This window comes from Micromesistius poutassou (genome assembly GCF_964030765.1).
Source record: "Micromesistius poutassou genome assembly, chromosome: 19".
Lineage (NCBI taxonomy): Eukaryota > Metazoa > Chordata > Actinopteri > Gadiformes > Gadidae > Micromesistius > Micromesistius poutassou.
The window spans coordinates 12040627-12058133 of NC_140289.1; the positions used below are offsets into that span (position 1 = coordinate 12040627).

At 46.1% G+C, this 17507-nt stretch overlaps 2 protein-coding genes across 2 annotated transcripts; both read right to left on the reverse strand.

Moving 5' to 3' along the window:
* Window positions 1-5287: 5287 nt before the first annotated feature.
* Window positions 5288-14158, reverse strand: smpdl3a (sphingomyelin phosphodiesterase acid like 3A). The gene is made up of 8 exons (XM_084484123.1): window positions 13979-14158; window positions 13070-13316; window positions 12500-12644; window positions 9928-10024; window positions 8596-8759; window positions 8097-8277; window positions 7012-7136; window positions 5288-5812 (listed from the first exon to the last, which is right to left on the reverse strand). The coding sequence occupies exons 1-8, from the start codon at window positions 14076-14078 to the stop codon at window positions 5483-5485; spliced, it is 1389 nt and encodes a 462-aa protein (XP_084340249.1). The 5' UTR covers window positions 14079-14158; the 3' UTR covers window positions 5288-5482.
* A 586-nt stretch (window positions 14159-14744) lies between these two features.
* LOC311363805 (fatty acid-binding protein, brain-like) lies at window positions 14745-16337 on the reverse strand. Its single transcript, XM_084483781.1, has 4 exons — window positions 16217-16337; window positions 15965-16137; window positions 15710-15811; window positions 14745-14983 (listed from the first exon to the last, which is right to left on the reverse strand). The coding sequence occupies exons 1-4, from the start codon at window positions 16287-16289 to the stop codon at window positions 14933-14935; spliced, it is 399 nt and encodes a 132-aa protein (XP_084339907.1). The 5' UTR covers window positions 16290-16337; the 3' UTR covers window positions 14745-14932.
* Between the last annotated feature and the right edge of the window lie 1170 nt (window positions 16338-17507).

Here is a 17507-nt window from a genome sequence, read left to right on the forward strand (position 1 = left end):
CTCTCCATCGGGGACCAAGCGAGATCAGCCCTCTGCACGGAGACCATCACTCCGTCCCCTGCATCACAGCTGCAAGGCACTGCGCCACCCTGCAGCATCTGCCACCATAAGTCCCCGTTCACGGCGCATCTCAAATCCCGGTACAAGTGTTGCTGTCCGCCCCGGAGCGATGAGGACACCGATGAGGACCGAACTCACAGCGCCGCCCGCTCGCGTTCCGTCGACATCTCCGTCTCAGCAGCCCGTAGACAATGCTCCTGATTCCCCCCGCATCCATCCAGTCATTCCGAGGGATTCCCTTAAAACGCATTCATGAGCTTAGCTTATTCCACGTAGTTGCAACTAGCTTCGATGCGTGGTGGGGGGTGGGGGCGTGGGAGGGGGGGGCTGTGGGGGGGGGGGCTATGGGTGGGGATGGCTTTAAGTCAGCCCCTCGATTGCTTCGCGGAGCACCATGGTGTTGTTGCTGGTGGAAGTGAGTGAGAACAGAGCTGGTGCTCGCCGGGGAGGGGGTCGTGATGAGAGCTGGTGGGTTCTGAAGTGTTGCTGATGCGGCGGCGGTGTAGGGGCTCTGACGGCCACACAGAAGACAAATCGCAATGATGTAAGACGACTCAACGTGCACCGTTAAAATACGGTGGTCCTTTGTCGAATAAAGGACAGTATTTAAGTCCACAGACATACCGAGTGAATGGTTTGTCACTCGATTTATATGATCGGATGTGGAAGCAGCTCACACCGCGATCCACCAGCCTCACCTGCCAGGAGTCGGCGGGTGTGGGGCTAGACTCCTTCCAACCAAACTAGACTCAGTCGATCTCCTCCTCTCCTCTCCTCTCCTCCCCTCTCCTCCCATCTCCTCCCCTCCCCTCTCCTCCCCTCTCCTCCCATCTCCTCTCCTCTCCTCTCTCTCCATTCCTCTCCTCTATTCTCCTCTCTCCTCCTCTCTTATTCTCTCCTCTCGCTCCATTCCTCTCCTCTCCTCTCCTCCTCTCTTATCCTCTCATCTCCTCTCCTCTCCCCTATCCTCCCTTTGGTTGAAATAGAACAAGTTTCCCTTAGTTTGAGAGAAACTGTCAATTTACATTTTTAAGTTAACATTTTATAGATTTATCTCTGAAAGCCTCGACATTATTTGACTGTTCAATCACTTCCTGTCTATTGTCTATTTATCAAATGCACACTATAGCACAGGATAATTCTGAACAGTTCCATCTCATGACATGGCAGCAGCCACTAATGGAGTCGTCATTAAGGACAAGAAAATAGCAAAGAAAATGCCAGAAAAGACATGAAGCAGCCGTTCTTGAGACTGTAAGGATGAGGAATATGGACATATGATTAAGAATATGAACTATTCCTACACTATAAAATGAAGTGTAGGAGTGCCAATGAATATGGAGATGAACTGTGGTCATGCCCACTGAAGGTCCACAGGAAGTGATTAGTCGGACAATGTGGTCATCATCAGATTAACGGGGCTGGTTGAGGAGCCTGATGGCTAGGGGAAAAAAACAGATTGTGAATCTGGTTGTCCATGACCGGCTGCTCCTTTAACACCCGGCAGACGGCGGCAGCCTGAACAGACAATAGCCTGGGTGGCTGTGGTCCTTTGGGGTTGTCCGTGCTTATCGTGTTTTTACACAGAGGTGAGGTGGCTGCCAATGGTGCCTTCAGACTCTTCACCACCCTCTGCAGGGCATTGTGGTCAGCAGTGCAGCAGCTGAGTACCAGGCGGTAAGACAGCCAGAGAGGGTCCTCTCATGGCGGAGCTACAGAAGAACCAGGCGGTAAGACTACAAGAGGGGATGCTCTCATGGTGGAGCTACTGAAGGACCAGGCGGTGATACAGGCAGATGATTCTGTTAATGCTTTTATAATTCAGAATTGAGTGAGATTTTTACCAACCTTTTTGGCTAGTAGGGTTTCAGCTGTCATGGTTTCAGTGGGGAACTTGTTCCTCCATTGTGGAGCCAGGCCCGAAACAATCCAGATTTGGTTGAGTGGCGGCTGTTCTGCGTGCGTGTGAGGAAGTAGCAAGTGGGCTGGGGTGTATAGTTTGACCATGTCCTGGGGATGAAGGACGGTCCAGAGCCGTTCACAGCACGCCAGGCAAAAACCAGTGACATGAATCAGATTCAAGCAGCCGCTGGTAGCCAGGGAAGGGTGCGGAGAAGTGGTGTGGAGTGGGAGAGGGAGAACTTGGGTGGGTTGAAGACCAATCTGGCTGCCGCATTCTGGATGAGCTGCAGAGGACTTTTTTGCATCTCGGTTACATTAGGCCTACAATTGGTATTGCCAGCACCTGAAGGGCGAAAGGGTTCTCCGGAGAACCAGTGGCCAACAATGTCGTTAACTTGAAAGAGTATCAGTATGTGAATGGGTTCCAAATGTTGGTGTGTTCATGTGTGTGTGTAGTACTAAGGGGCAAACATGAGATGGCAGCATTGATGTAGGATAACCAATACTGTAACCTGCCGTTGATGTTTGAAAGTTTCCTCTGAAGTTATCAACTACAATCAGTGTATCCTGACTTGATGTACACGTATAAAAAAAAGATCCTGAGATTGATGTATTTCATAATGGGGTTTATTGGGATAGTGTGTATATTACCTTCATAATTTGTCACAGTAATTTGGTGTTGAGTCCTGGAGGATACTCAGTGTTGTTCTTTAATGAGACTATGTGGGGCTGACCAGTTCTCTGCCATGCAGAAAGGAAAGGAAGCAGCCTCCATTACACCACATCTGAACCTGGTTCAAACACCAGTCCGCCAGACCCCATAGAGCCACAGCCAATGGGAACAATGGGACAGGGTCACTGGGTCGACCTGTGCCATGGCCAGGGTTCCCAGCTGCCCGTGTTGCTCGGCCTAACCCCCCCCAGGGGTTGGGGTCTACAGGTCAGGGTCGACCGGGATGAAGGAGAAGGAGGGCATCATAGTTGGAAGTTGTAGCGATCGAGACATAAGTAAGCTGAGCCACGGGGTTCGGCAAACTCAATGACCCTGCAAAAGGACCAATCAGAAACCTGGAGAGAGATGACAAAAGGAGGGGGGGGGGGGCTCCTTGTGGAGATGCAAAGAAGTGAGAAGCGTGAATATCAGTACAGAGTAGTCGGATGGACGGAGCAATGCATGGGTGAATGGGTGAGGGAAAGGGATGGACTCATGCGCGCGTGCGCACACACACACACACACACACACACACACACACACACTGTGCTTTGGACCCATTCATGCCTCTATAACTCTTTGTTCTGAGATAGCAGCACATGCTCCGTTGTTCCCATGGAGACATGGGACGTCCTCCCCAACATTGTCTACTAGATATGGCTGGCCTATGTCCTATGCCCACACACACATTTCACAGCCCTGGCACCCAGAGAAACTCATGACCAACATCCACCTAGCTGTATAACGCTGAGCCCACCATGAGAGTTATTGGACCACCGGACTCACAGCTCAGCAGCATTCCCTCCACTGAGGATGAAAGTGAGGAGAATTAATTAAAAGGGTGAAAAAGAAAAAAAAAAATCACTTTCTACCCCCCTTCCCGACCCCTTTCTTTGGGTGAACTTATCTTTCAACTTGGCATTCCTCATTGACCAGTGAGGGAGGGGGGGGGGGGGGGTGGACTCTGATTGGCTGCTTGGGAACAGCCTATGGTGGAGCCATACAGGAGGGGTCCGGTACAAAGGCTTTGCCCCAACTCTAGGTTGAACTAGCACACACACACACACACACACACACACACAAACACACACACACACACAGGCACATATACACAAACACGCACAGACACACACACACACACACACACCCCCACACCCACCCACCCACCCACCCACACCCACACACACACTCCTCTAGACAGTGTTTCTGTCTGCATCTTTAGGGCCATTAATGACAACGCCAATTGAGGCCTGCTGACAGATTACGGCTGCAGCCTCGCACCAAAGAGAGACCCCCAGTAAACGCCTTTCTCTCGTCATGCCCGAGAGTGGAGCGGAGCTGAAAGGGCCCTACATAGGAGAGGAGGGATCTGATGGTGCAAGACTGGAGCTATGCTATTATTTGACCCACAGTACAGTAACCTAGCGTCTAGTGGTAAGAAGTGTGTGTGTGAGTGTGTGTCTAATATGCCCTGGGTGGGAATCTAGATTTGGAAACAATAGATATTAGATACAGAGGGAAAGGTAGACTGAGGTACACTGGCTAAGCAGCTGAAAAAGGATTGGGTCGTTTTTGTAAAGGATCTATTGTGCTAAAGTTATTTAGCACGGGGGATTAGCCAACACACTGCCAGGCACGGTCACTGATCTGACCTGGAAAAACCTGGAAAACCTCAGAAAACTCGCTCATTGTTTTACAACTGTACTGCTTCTCTGCTGTCTGCTTCCAATGTAACAAGACTAGCTCCGGAGCAAAGAGTTTCATGGACTGCTACATGAACAGGCACAGTATTTTCCATTGAAAAAATATGTCAATAGAAAGAGTGTGTAAACAGAGTTGGGACAGGGAGCTGTGTGTGTGTGGACGTGCATGTGTTCACGTATGGATGGACTCTGGTAACGCCAGGATCCAGTAGAAGGGATCCGACCCCATCGACTGCTGTGCAGCCGGGGCCTCTGCCCCGGTTGCCTCTCCCACATGTTCCTCATCATGTGTGCAAGTAGAAAGGAAGCTCAAATCCCTGAGTGACAGCTCAGCCATTAAGGCTTTGCAACGGTGATGTAATGAGACTAGGCTGTTAGCTTTCACACCATGGCCTCAGCCCCGGTGTCGTCACCACGGCAACCGAGCACTCGCCAGAGCAACGCTGACCTCCAGCCATGCCATGCATCGCCATGGTTGCCAGTAGAATGGCGTGGCGGAGGCTGGGTGGAGAATGCTAATGCCATCATGAGGGTAGCGGTATGAGCACAAAGACAGAAACAACACAAAACTTGTGTTCCATGTTTAGGTTTCACACATCATACGCTCTCACTCACACATAGATAACACACACGCACACACACACACACACACACACACACACACACACACCGAGTCTATATATTATCTCCTGTGGGGACTGTTGGAACAATGGAATGAAGGAAGACATTGTGTGTGTGTGTGTGTGTGTGTGTGTGTGTGTATGTGTATGTGGAGGGGAGGGACGGGGTGGGGGGGCTGCCATGGCAACACAACTCTCTCCCTGCCTGTGTCCTTAGGTTGTGTTCAAATGATCACAGTAGTATCGTCATTCGTCACATCCAATCAATCACTCGTATCGTGACAAACTGACTGTTCACAGGCTTTCCACTGCTCCATGTTTATTTGGTCCTTGAAAACAGAATCACACAATAAAGATAAACAGACAGAATACAACGACAACCCACAAATTTCCCTGATCCCAGATTTAAATTTAATAAAAGGGAAAGCTCCCCGAAAACCAGAGTAAAAGGCTTTCATTTGAATTAATTCATCAGTCTTTGCAAATCACAGCAACACATCATAGGAGTTCTGGAGGCTTCTGCCCCGCACACACTCGGAGTACGCCTTGTGGTCCAAGTGCAGCACGGCACACACCTGACTGAGCTTGCAGTCCTCCTCGCAGCGGATGCTGTCGTTGTAGCTCACCATGAAGTGGCTGAAGTACTTGTCAAAGCTGGCGGCCTGCGGCAGCCAGAAGCTCAGGGCCAGCTGCAGCAGACTGTGGGGCCGCAGGTCCTCCAGCCCGAAGACCTCACTCATCACGTACTCCCGCCTCCAGTCGGCCCGCCGTCTCTCGTTGGCCTCGGTCAGGTTCAGATAGTACTGCCAGATGTCCTTTGAATCGGAGAGAGAGAGAGAGAGGGAACCACAGAATTAACCGCCGAGAGAAAAAAAGAAAGAAAAAGAAAGAAGGAAACAGAACTTCTTATTGAAAGGCAAGTTTGATACAAAAGTTTTGTATCAGGTTAGAATAAATTCCCTATTTTTTCCTGTCGATGGTCATGACTACATCACAGCATTAGCTGGAGGTAAAAACAAATACAAATACAACTACTAATCAACTATCAATACTAGGTGATATTGCTGTGTTGTTGAGAACCAGAAATAAAGTATTGTCTGTTGTAGGTCTGGATGTGTGACTGAGTTTTAAATAAAGTATTGTCTGTTGTAGGTCTGGATGTGTGACTGAGTTTTAAATAAAGTGTTGTCTGTTGTAGGTCTGGATGTGTGACTGAGTTTTAAATAAAGTATTGTCTGTTGTAGGTCTGGATGTGTGACTGAGTTTTAAATAAAGTGTTGTCTGTTGTAGGTCTGGATGGGTGACTGAGTTTTAAATAAAGTGTTGTCTGTTGTAGGTCTGGATGTGTGACTGAGTTTTAAATAAAGTTAATGTTTGAGAAACACTTTCCAATATGAGATGAAGTTTACTGTACTGTTACTTATCCAACCATGCAAGTGCAGTCCTTCGTTTAGATACAGCCGTCTGCTTTATTTAAAAAATACCATAACTCTATAGAACTGGAAGTATTTTGCATTCTACATTAGTATTCTCAAATAGTCGTACCGCTTTACTTTTGTGATCCGAGTAAAGCGACGTAACAGGATTTTGAAAGCATGGTCGTTCTCCTATAAAGTATAATACAATCTTGTTGCCCTTTTAAGTGTTTATTTACACTTTAATGAGGTAAGGATAAGTCGGTTATGATAAACATTATCACCTGCCTCCACCCTGAACCCCGCCCACAAAATACAGTTTTGACTTTACACGTTTACTTACAGAAAAGGGGTTAAAGAGGTATATTATAACCATACACATTTTAAGGTATTACATAATTATACCACGCTTTCTAAACAACCATTTTCCATCTGTATACATTTCTTTCACATTTTAACAACCAGCATCCCAAATAGCAAATAGGGAAATTGATTTAAAAAAATGGAGCCTTCTTTATGAATATATGACTATAAATATTTTACTTTCTGAATAATAGACTTGAACTATGCATGATCCAGGTTGTTGTCACAGTTCCTACCAACAGAGAGAATTCCCCGGAGTCGTAGAACGCCATGCGGAACGCCGGGTTGTTGGAGTACGGCTCCAACACATTCTTGATTGGCGTAACCGCCGGCGACACGAAGATAGAGTTCAATGGTTTTCCTGCAAAACACATGACAGCATAAGCATCACATCGTTGTGTATAGAGAACTTAAATAGTTTCGTTGTCTCACAATCCACCCGCCTAACTATGAATTCCAAAAGACATAAAGTCAGTAATGAATACAGTAATGTACCATGGGCAGTTCACACCAAGCAACCTAATTGGTCAACTAGACGTATAGCTAGACGTGATGAACGGGATGAATTCACCGTATAAATGAGGACCATGTGAACTGAGCAGGACAGCCCACCTAGCGGTGCCCACATTAACAGAGCCCCTGTGAGGGGCAGCTTTGGCTTGTTTTAGGCTGGTTTCTTAATCACAGTGAACCATTGGGACTGTACCACCCAATCTTTAATCCCTCGACAAAACTACATTTACCATGATAAGAATAGGACATATGTGAATATGTCCCCATTTATTATTTCAGAAATAAAAACATCTGATATTTAGTTGTTATATGAACCGCAAAACGACAAATTTTCCCCATTTTTCATTTCAGAAATCTGATCACCTTAATATAACTCCGTCATTGATGAGACCCCCTTTTAGGCTGCTAGTTTAAAAATGCATACGAAATGCACAGACATAATAGGAAAATGGTTCCAATGAAAAATGAATTTTTTTCAGGGAATACCTCAGTCAAAAGACTAAGCTAGCTATGTGTTTTATATGTGTGGTATTCAGCTCCAGTTGTTGTCTGACAACAGGCCTGGGCAGCATCTCTGTTACTCTGACCTTACCCTACTGGCTTGAGTAGTAAACGTCTGTGTTGCAGAGAAATCTACTAAGGTGAATGATTGTTTTCTGGGTGTCAGGCCAGATGTTTTCCCAGGGAAACGGAAATATCTGACAAAAGCCATTTTTTGTATTTGGCACTCGAGTGCTGGTTCCTCACCACATCCGCCCACCATGAGGGCAAAGCCCCCCCTCTGGTATGGCTCCTGGTGTGGACCTACCTTCTTCGTCCAGCAGCACCATGATGCTGTCTCGGTGGGTGTGGCCATAGAAGTGGCCTGCGATGACGTGGCTGTACTTTCGAAAGATGGACACCAGCCTCTCGTTGTGGTGCTGTCGAACAGCAGTGACGCCCCTGGTAAACGGCAGGTATCCAACTGGCACATGGGCTATGATGAAAACCTGCAGAGAGTCGGAGGAGCGGTGTGGTCGGATGACTTTCAGACTACACAGAATCTCCGTTCTGGAGTACAACCGTTATTGTAAATGACCAATACTAGGTAGAGATACATTGAGTACAATAACAATGTAAATACTGGAAACCAAAAGCAACACAGGACAGATAGCAGAACCCAAATTATGATATATACTAGTGTATATAAATCAATCAATTGAATTAATTCCCTTTGAAATTACCATGTGTAGTTTAGTAAGTATAAATGGATCCCTTTTGATTTAGGGAGCGCTCGCTCATGTTCCTGCTCATCCAAAGACCTCTACCTTCTCCAGGTTCTGGGCAGCTCTCTCCAGAGTGCCCTGTAGCCACAGGAACTGGCCCGCGGGGTCGGTGTCGTTGGCTGTGGCTTTGTCTGGACCGTAGTACAGGATGGTGTTGAGACTGACCACACGCAGGCCGGGCCGGGCCAGCTGGGAGTAGAAACCCCCTGGGAGAGAATCACACAGAACACACTGGTTCATCAGAGGGTTAACACGTTTATTGTACAAATCAAACATGTTCACCTCCTTTTAATAATGAAATGGCAGGATTGTCATGATTAACAACAATTAAAATGGCTTCAGTTGGAAATAGCAGCCAGGGTGAAAATAGGAATACAGACAGACGCACAAAACCAGTCATGACACAAGAACAACATTAAGACCAATTTACGCTAGTTTGTCTTAATATGATCTCCATTTAGTTGGTGATCTTGTTTTCATTGGTTTGTACAACCTGTTGTTATTCTGGGTTATGTTGTGGACCCCAGGAGGGGAGCTGACTGCAGCCTTCTTCCTTTATTAACACAACTTAACAAAGCAGTTGTAACAATTTGCGTCACCCCCTGGGGCCCCTTTAGACCCTACCTTCACTGAGTCTGGGGCCCCTTTAGACCCTACCTTCACTGAGTCCGGGGGCCCCTTTAGACACTGGGGGCACCTTTAGACCTTACCTTAACTGAGTCTCCCCTGGGGGCCCCTTTAGACCCTTCACTGAGTCTCCCCTCTCGTTTCCACCAAGCGGTGCGGTACAGTACGGTTACGCTAAATCTGGCTTGTGTTTCCTAATGGCTTGTGTTTCCACTACCCTAACGGTAGGGCGTGGCTTAAGCCACAGCAGCTACGTTAGCATGGTGACATCATAGCAGCGCGACACAGTGTAGCCTGCTAATAAATTCAATGAAAGAGAAGAATGAGACACATTAAACAAAGAGCAACAATGGAGGACGTCCAAGAAGGACAGCAAACTTTTGCCCGACATTTTCTTCAATAAACAAAGCGTTCATTGTTGTCCAGAACAGAAATACCTTGCGGGTACTGTGTTTGTTAGTTTTTATCCCCCTGTCGCACGAAAATGACGATGCTGTCGACCAAATAACGGACAGATTGTGTATGACGGAAAGCTCCACATTTTTGGCCCCCTTTCAGACCACTTGGTACGGCAACGGAGGAGTACCGAAAATAGGTACGGCTTAGAGCGGCTCAGCGCGATTATTTTGGGACGCTGCCCAACTTTTGGCGGTGGAAACGCCAATATAAGCGAACTGTGCCGCACCGTACCATACCGCACCGTACCGTACCGCACCGTACCACTCGTACCAGACCTTTAGACCCTACCTTCACTGAGCGTACGGAGGGCCTCGTCTTGGAGCCAGGGGGCCCAGAGCTTGGCAACAGCCTGGTAGATGGCGTTAGTGGAAGAGGGCATCTGGTCCTTGGAACAAAAGGGAAACACTTGTGAATGGGTTGAGCGTCACAAGCCTGAAGTCATGGTCCACAATAAAGCCTGGCCGTTGCCTATTGTTGATGAGATTGAACTAGTGGGTTGGCCGGCGTTGAGAGGCTGGCCTGGTGGGTGCAGTTCCCTAGGCTCCTAACGTCTCACTATAGTGATCCAAAGCCAGGAATGTCCCTGTTATGTATGCAATGGATAGTTTCATTGTCATTCCCATGCCTTAGGGGGCACTCTAAGGCATGGGCATCGTCCTTTCGACCATCACCCATCCCTCATGACCATAGGTGAGGTTGGGAACGAAGATCGACCAGTTGATCGAGAGCTTTGCCTTGCGGCTCAGCTCTCTTTTCGTCACAACGGTGCGGTAAAGCGAACGCAATACTGCACCCGCTGCTCCGATTCTCCGGCCAATCTCACTCTCCATCGTACCCTCACTCACGAACAAGACCCCAGGCACTTGAACTCCTTCACTTGGGCTAAGGACTCATTTCCTACCCGGAGAAGGCAATCCACTGCTAAGAGTCATGGCCTCAGATTTAGCGGTGCTGATCCTCATCCCAGCCGCTTCACACTCGGCTGCCAGCCGATCCAGTGAGTGCTGAAGGTCACAGGCCGATGATGCCATCGGGACCACATCATCTGCAAAGAGCAGTGATGAGATCCTCAGACCACCGAACAGCAACCCCTCCCCACCACGACCACGCCCCGATATCCTGTCCATGAATATCACAAACAGGATTGGTGACAAAAGCGCAGCCCTGGCGGAGGCCAACACCCACCGGGAACGGAACTGACTGGTGGCCGAGAACGCGGACACAGCTCTCGCTTTGGGAGTACAGAGATCAAAGACACCACATAGCTGGAGTTATTTTGCGGAGAGTTGAAGATAACTTGATCTTAGGAGTCTAAAGGGCACAACAGGGGTAAGGATATGTTTGAAGCTGTGTCAGATGCAATTGACAAGATGAGACTTAAATGGGACAAGTTGTGCGGCGTTAGAGTGGATGGTGCTCAAGCAATGAAAGGCGAGCGCAAAGGAATGGTTTTCTCTATGGTTTTCGCCAAGGTGCAAGAAAGTGGAGGTGAGGCTGTTAAAATGCACTGCATCATCCACCAAGAAGCCCTTGTTTCATGTCAACTATGTGTGTTAATGTATTTAGGCAACCTAACTTTTAGGAACAAAAACAAGAATGATTTGTTTTAAAGTTGCAGCTAATATAAAGTGAACATCATTGCAGGCAACCAGTTCTCCATTCTTACTAGCCACTGACCAGTTCTCCATTCTCACTGGGTAAGAACGTTCTATAAGTGTTCCTTATAATTTGTATAGTTCCGATTTATATATGCGTTGTGTTTTTGTGATTTATACTGTGCTAACAGTTCACATCAAACAGCACCTCTTATCAAAATTCACATATTCTTCTTTACTGGTTGTAAACTACCTCACATAGTGCAATTATTACATGGCTTTAAACCACAATAACAATTGATTTAAAAGAAAACAATAAGACAATAAACCACCTAGGGAATTTACAATAAAACACAGCCTTAACTACAATGAATGATTTGTCTGCCTAACAGACAGACTAAACATTTAGCTATGAAACATAAACCCTTTTCTTATACTCTAATAATAATAACTCACTAATATCTTATCATGAATCTCTTAATCATATGAAATATATTATCAAACATGTACGTCAGGTGTTCAGGGCCAAAATAAACTTAAATTTATTCTACTATGTGTGTGTTCCCACAATAATATACAATACAAACGGCAAACTGCCATTTTTCTATATTGCCGTTTGGCGCGAAACAAACAAAGGAAGTTTTCAAAAGTTAATTAACTCAACTTTACGGACATCAAACTCAACCCAAAGTTCCTCGACCCTATTATAGAATGTTCAGATTAATGAATATAGTGATTGGTGTGATTTTCACAATGTACAAACCTGAAAAACAGGTAGATATCAGTGGAAGGAACGAAGCAACGGAAGCAAGCTCTCTCATCGTCCTCCAAAATCCGTGTGGCGAAGAAGTGGAAGTGCCCCTCAACCATCGGAGTCCGGCTACCAAGCAAACACTTTGGTTCCACCCTTCCGTTTCTAATGCTAATGCTATCACAACAATATGAGACCGTAATAATTGTGATAAATAATAATGTGATAAATAAAGTGATAAATAAAACTCAAAAATGTAAATTAATGACCATAGGTTTTACCTCGGTCTGCTTTTGAGTGTACCACATTCTCACACACTGCTCTCAGGCCTCAGGGCCGGCGCCTGATTCATACTAGATGCTGAAACACCACGTTTCACAGATTTCTGAAGTCAGCCCCGAATAGTCACGGCTAGCCAAAAATAAGACTTTCTCAGCACTGTCCTAATCCGCTCAAAGCCTGGTCTGAGGAGGTGGCACAGAGCTAACCGTGGGGTGAGGGGACAGGGCTGTACCTGAGGCCAGTAGTCATGGTTACCCAAGGCAGGGAAGACTGGTAGCGTGGGGAAGTGGTCTCTGATGGTCTCAGACATGTTCCTGATCGCCTGGATCACCAGGTCAGTGGACAGCTCGCCAACCGGGACGTGGGGCGGACTGTCCCTGGAAGAACGAAACAGACGTTAGCCACAACGAGGCTTCGGAGGAACAGCTGGGGCCGGGGTCCTTATCGGGATCACTTAAGGATGCATTAGCAGCAATAGCCCAATAGGGCCATGGGCTATTGCAACAAACACATTTCTCCTACGGGGGATTAATAAAGTTGCATTGTATCGTATCATACCATACCATGAGCAGCGATGGGGTGATAACATAGGGGCTGAATCGGATAGTTTCAACTAGGGCAACTAGTTCAACTAGTTTCACCAGTATCCTCAGATACTGGTGAGACCACGTGATGAACTTCACACTTCCACATGAACATGAGGAAGCAAGAAAAGATCCTCAAGATATGAGGATATCGTGGTTGGCACACAAACACGTCTGCACGCATGCACGCACACGTACACACTCACACACCTACGCACCCTGTCCATATGATGAAGTCTGCCTGTGGGGTCACATGGTTCATGTGATTGAAGGCTGACTGGATGAGGCTGTAGGGAGAGTCGCACAGGAAGTCCCCATAAGGGCCTGCGTTGGTGGCGGGCGCGCCTTTGGACGACAGGCAGACCTCGGTGGGGTCATCGGCTAGGTGGTAGGTGGCGTCCAGGTGGAGGTCTGTGATGTGCCAAAACCTCCCTGGCCGCTGAAGACGACCGTAGCGGGTAGCGTCTGACACCCACAGAGAGAAGACCGTTACACCCTTCCACCTCCAGTAGGCTGACATCAAGTCGTCTGATCCGGACAACATACTAGGCTTGGTGTATTTCAAGGTCTAAAGAACATATATCGTTTGAATGTATGTGTGGGAGAATTTGCATCAGTGGGATTTCAGTTTAAACTTAATTTAATTTTAATTTAATCAGTTTATATATTTATTGTATTTTCTATTTTTCTTTCAGTTACACTTTACTCTTAAGGGGTTCTTTGTCAGTTATATTTCAGTATTAGTTTGTGAGATCCCTTTCCATTTTGTTTCCCTTTTATTATAAGTTCTGAGTATTAGTGACAGAATGGATTACTATACACCACACAGTTAGTTAACCTCTCACCAGGGACACAGACATCAGCTCTCCCAGGGTGGCACCTCACAGGTTGGTTTTTAATGCGACCAATACACGTTATGATGATATATTTCAGCCACATAATATAGAGTTCACTATAGGGATATAGGGAAATACTGAAAGTATTTTTTCATTTCTCAGTGGTATAAAACATTTGTTTGACATTCGAGACATTCGTCTCATATTCCCCACTGCCACTGGACGGTGAGAGGCATTATGCATTTACCTCCTAAACGTTTTGTTAATCCAGTTTAAACACTACAATCTCACCTGTGACGAACAGGCGAACGTTTTCCGCCGGCGCAGCGACGAGGAGACCCGGGTATAGAAGTATAAACCCCCAGAGGGAGAGGAGAGGGAACCGTCCCATCGTTGAGTCTTAAACCTGGACACTAAAGCATGAGGCTGCTGACAGTCTCCTCAATGCTGTCTCCTTATAGGTAGTGTTAATGTTCAGGGCTGTCTCTGTAAACAGGAAGTCAAACGGTCATGTGACGGGGACGACCCAACAAGCCTGGAGATTAAACCACACGCTGCTCTATTTACATCGCACACAGCTTTATAACATCCCACACAACTCTATAACATCCCAAACAACTCTATAACATCCCACACAACTTTATAACATCCCTCACAGCCTTATTGATAACTTTGATTAATAACTAACCGACAGCATTATCACAGTCTCATTATGGGGAGAACCTGAGATGTACCAAATGTGTCTGATCATGATCGGCTTTTTGTGAATTATTCGCGAAAAAGATCGCTTAGCGAAGAGCCCACTTGTTATTATAGTACTAGACAAATATAGACAAAGTTAGAGTAAGTGTTATTATTAAGTGATATTGAGGACTATAGGCCTAAATAACAGTTAATAATATCATAAACCTTATTAAACTTATCTTAAACCTCCGCATTGTGTCTGATAAAATAATAAAAATTAAATTGTAAGATAATTACGTATTCTATTCATAGAATACGAAAGTTCGCACATGTAACATGCACAATAGGATACAACACAACAGACCCAGGCAGCTGCGTTTAGCCTTTTATTTTATTTCAAGATGATCCATCACAATGAAAATGTAATAAAAAACTTCAAAAAAAAGTAAAGAAAACATAACCATATTGTGTTAAAACATTTGGAACATGTTGGATTGAAAAGGTCAGCATAGTAGCCTACAGTTAATAAAAGCCTACTGACAACAAGAGACGTCACACCAGTCATGCCTTCTCATATGACCGCACAGCATGGATGTCTTCAAACGTCAAGCTCTGCAGAAAAGGTTCAATGAAAAGGACACATTAATAGGATCAGATCAACCACAATAATGTACTTTTGCAAAGCAGTGCGAACAATGTATACTTCACAAAGTAAAATGATTTGCCTGACTTCATGCCAGTCTACATTTTGAGTCTAGATGAAAGTGTCTAGATTTTGATTGCCAAGTTGAAATCCATTAAAGTGCCAGATTGAGTGGGCGGTGTCCCTGCAAAGGACGGGGAATAATGAGCATGCTCAGTGGCTCACTGCATGTTTGTCATGCGTCTGTCCAAATCCTTAAGCCCAGCCTTAACTGAACCTAGGCCAGAAGCATATGTATTTGATTTTTAATTCATGACCATCTATGTTATTGTAGGCTAAACAATTAAACAATCCCCTGTTCTAAATCAGCTGACATATGTTTGACATGAAAAGCTAGGACATTAATTGGATACTAGCTGGGTGTCGAGGTGTCCCTGAGCGAGACGCCTCACCCTGACTGCTCCTGACGAGCTGGCTGTCGCTCTGCGTGGTCGACGCCGCTGTCAGTGTGTGAATGTGTGCATGAATGGGTGTAAGTCGCTTTGGATAAAAGTGTCAGCAAAATCCCCTAAATGTGAAAAGGTAAATGTAAATTGTAGTAGACAAATGAAGTCCTTTTAGGCTACTGTGCTATTGGAGGCTATGGTAGTAAGTAAGTAAGAGAACATTGTAATGTGTAATTGATGCGTCATTACCATGACCAGCTTGCCATCCTTAATTTCTCTGACAAACTTGGTTTCTTTGCCGTCCCACTTCTGGACTTGGATCAGTTGATCCCCCTCCAGGCTGACAGTGGTCTGTAGAGTTAGGGAAGAATTTGGTGTCAGTGCCTGAAAACATGTTCTAAACCACGTCAGTAAAGATGAACAGGTCTCTTTACACCGACTCATTGTCCTGGAACAGAGGACAATATTGGATCAAAGAGGAGGGCTGTGTGTGTGTCAGCCTACCTTGCAGTTGCGGTCGTCCGCGGTGGCCTCGTCAAACTCCTCTCCCAGGCTGAAGGAGATTTCGGTGTTCTTGAAGGTGCTCTGGGTCTGGATGACCAGCTTCTCCCCATCCTGGCGGATCACCACTGTGGGCTTGGTCACGTTGCCCACCTGCCGGGTGGCGAAGCCCACACCTGTCAGGAGAACCACTCACATCAGATCACACGCCCGGGCAGGGGTCGGACACAGAACAAGAGACGGAGGCCAACTCACCCAGGGCCTTCATGTACTCATCAAAGTTGTCGCTGTGGACTAGTTTCCAGGTGGCACAGAAGGCTTCGACCATGGTGGAGCTGAGAGAGTCAGGAGGAGAGTGAAGCTTTGGGAACCTTTTCTCTTCATCCTTGAACCCTTCTCGCACTCATTAATATGTGCACTGGGGGCTGGCCTGTCACTGGCTCAGGAGGTTTTCCCCAACACGTGATTGGTCTAAAGAAACCCCCTTCACCCCCGCCGTTTAAACTGGGTCAAGGCTCCAGCTCAACCAAGACCCCCTGTTGTCTTTTACGGGCATTTACTAATAATGACATGATCAGACATTACCTCACACTAGTGTCCATTATGGTTACAACATGGTCCCTTGTTAGGATGGATGGCCAACACAGAAACACCCTGCCTGTTCCTAAATGTAGGCTAATATGTTTAATGATGGATGCATGTGTCGGGGAACCACTCATCTGAATCATCCTGTTTGACAGGCTATTGTCCTTACGTGCATTCATTGCCATCTCATGATTAATTGCTAGCCCATGAGATTTCTCTATGCCAAGCAATGAAGAGGGCCGTTCAAAGAACTCTCTGGGAAGCCTTTTATATCGGCGTTAGGGCAGATGAAGGCTCCCAGCAAGCTCTGCCAACGTGGTCCTCTGGGCTCCTGCTGGAACCCAAATGCACTTCTAAAGCCCGCTCGGTTTTACGTCTTGGTAAAGAAAACATGATAATGCGAACATGAACATGAACTCAATTCATATGCATATAGACTACTAGGTGTGAGATAATTGCAATATAGATTATTAATATTTCTATCTTATTAATAATACCTGTTAATAATCCTAATAATAGGCCCGACTATGTTCTTGTTTTGACCGAAAGCGTAAGGGTCGCTGGCCCCTCCCCCTGGCTGAACACAGTACTACAGGCCTTAGTATAAAGGCCAACTCTACTTAATTACTGTAGTATATAGGTCTACTCTATTGGGTATTACTGTAGTATATAGGTCTACTCTATTGGGTATTACTGTAGTATAAAGGCCTACTCTATTGGGTATAACTGTAGTATATAGGTCTACTCTATTGGGTATTACTGTAGTATATAGGTCTACTCTATTGGGTATTACTGTAGTATATAGGTCTACTCTATTGGGTATTACTGTAGTATATAGGTCTACTCTATTGGGTATTACTCTAGTATATATGCCTACTCTGTTGGGTATTGCTGTAGTATATAGGTCTACTCTATTGGGTATTACTGTAGTATATAGGTCTACTCTATTGGGTATTACTCT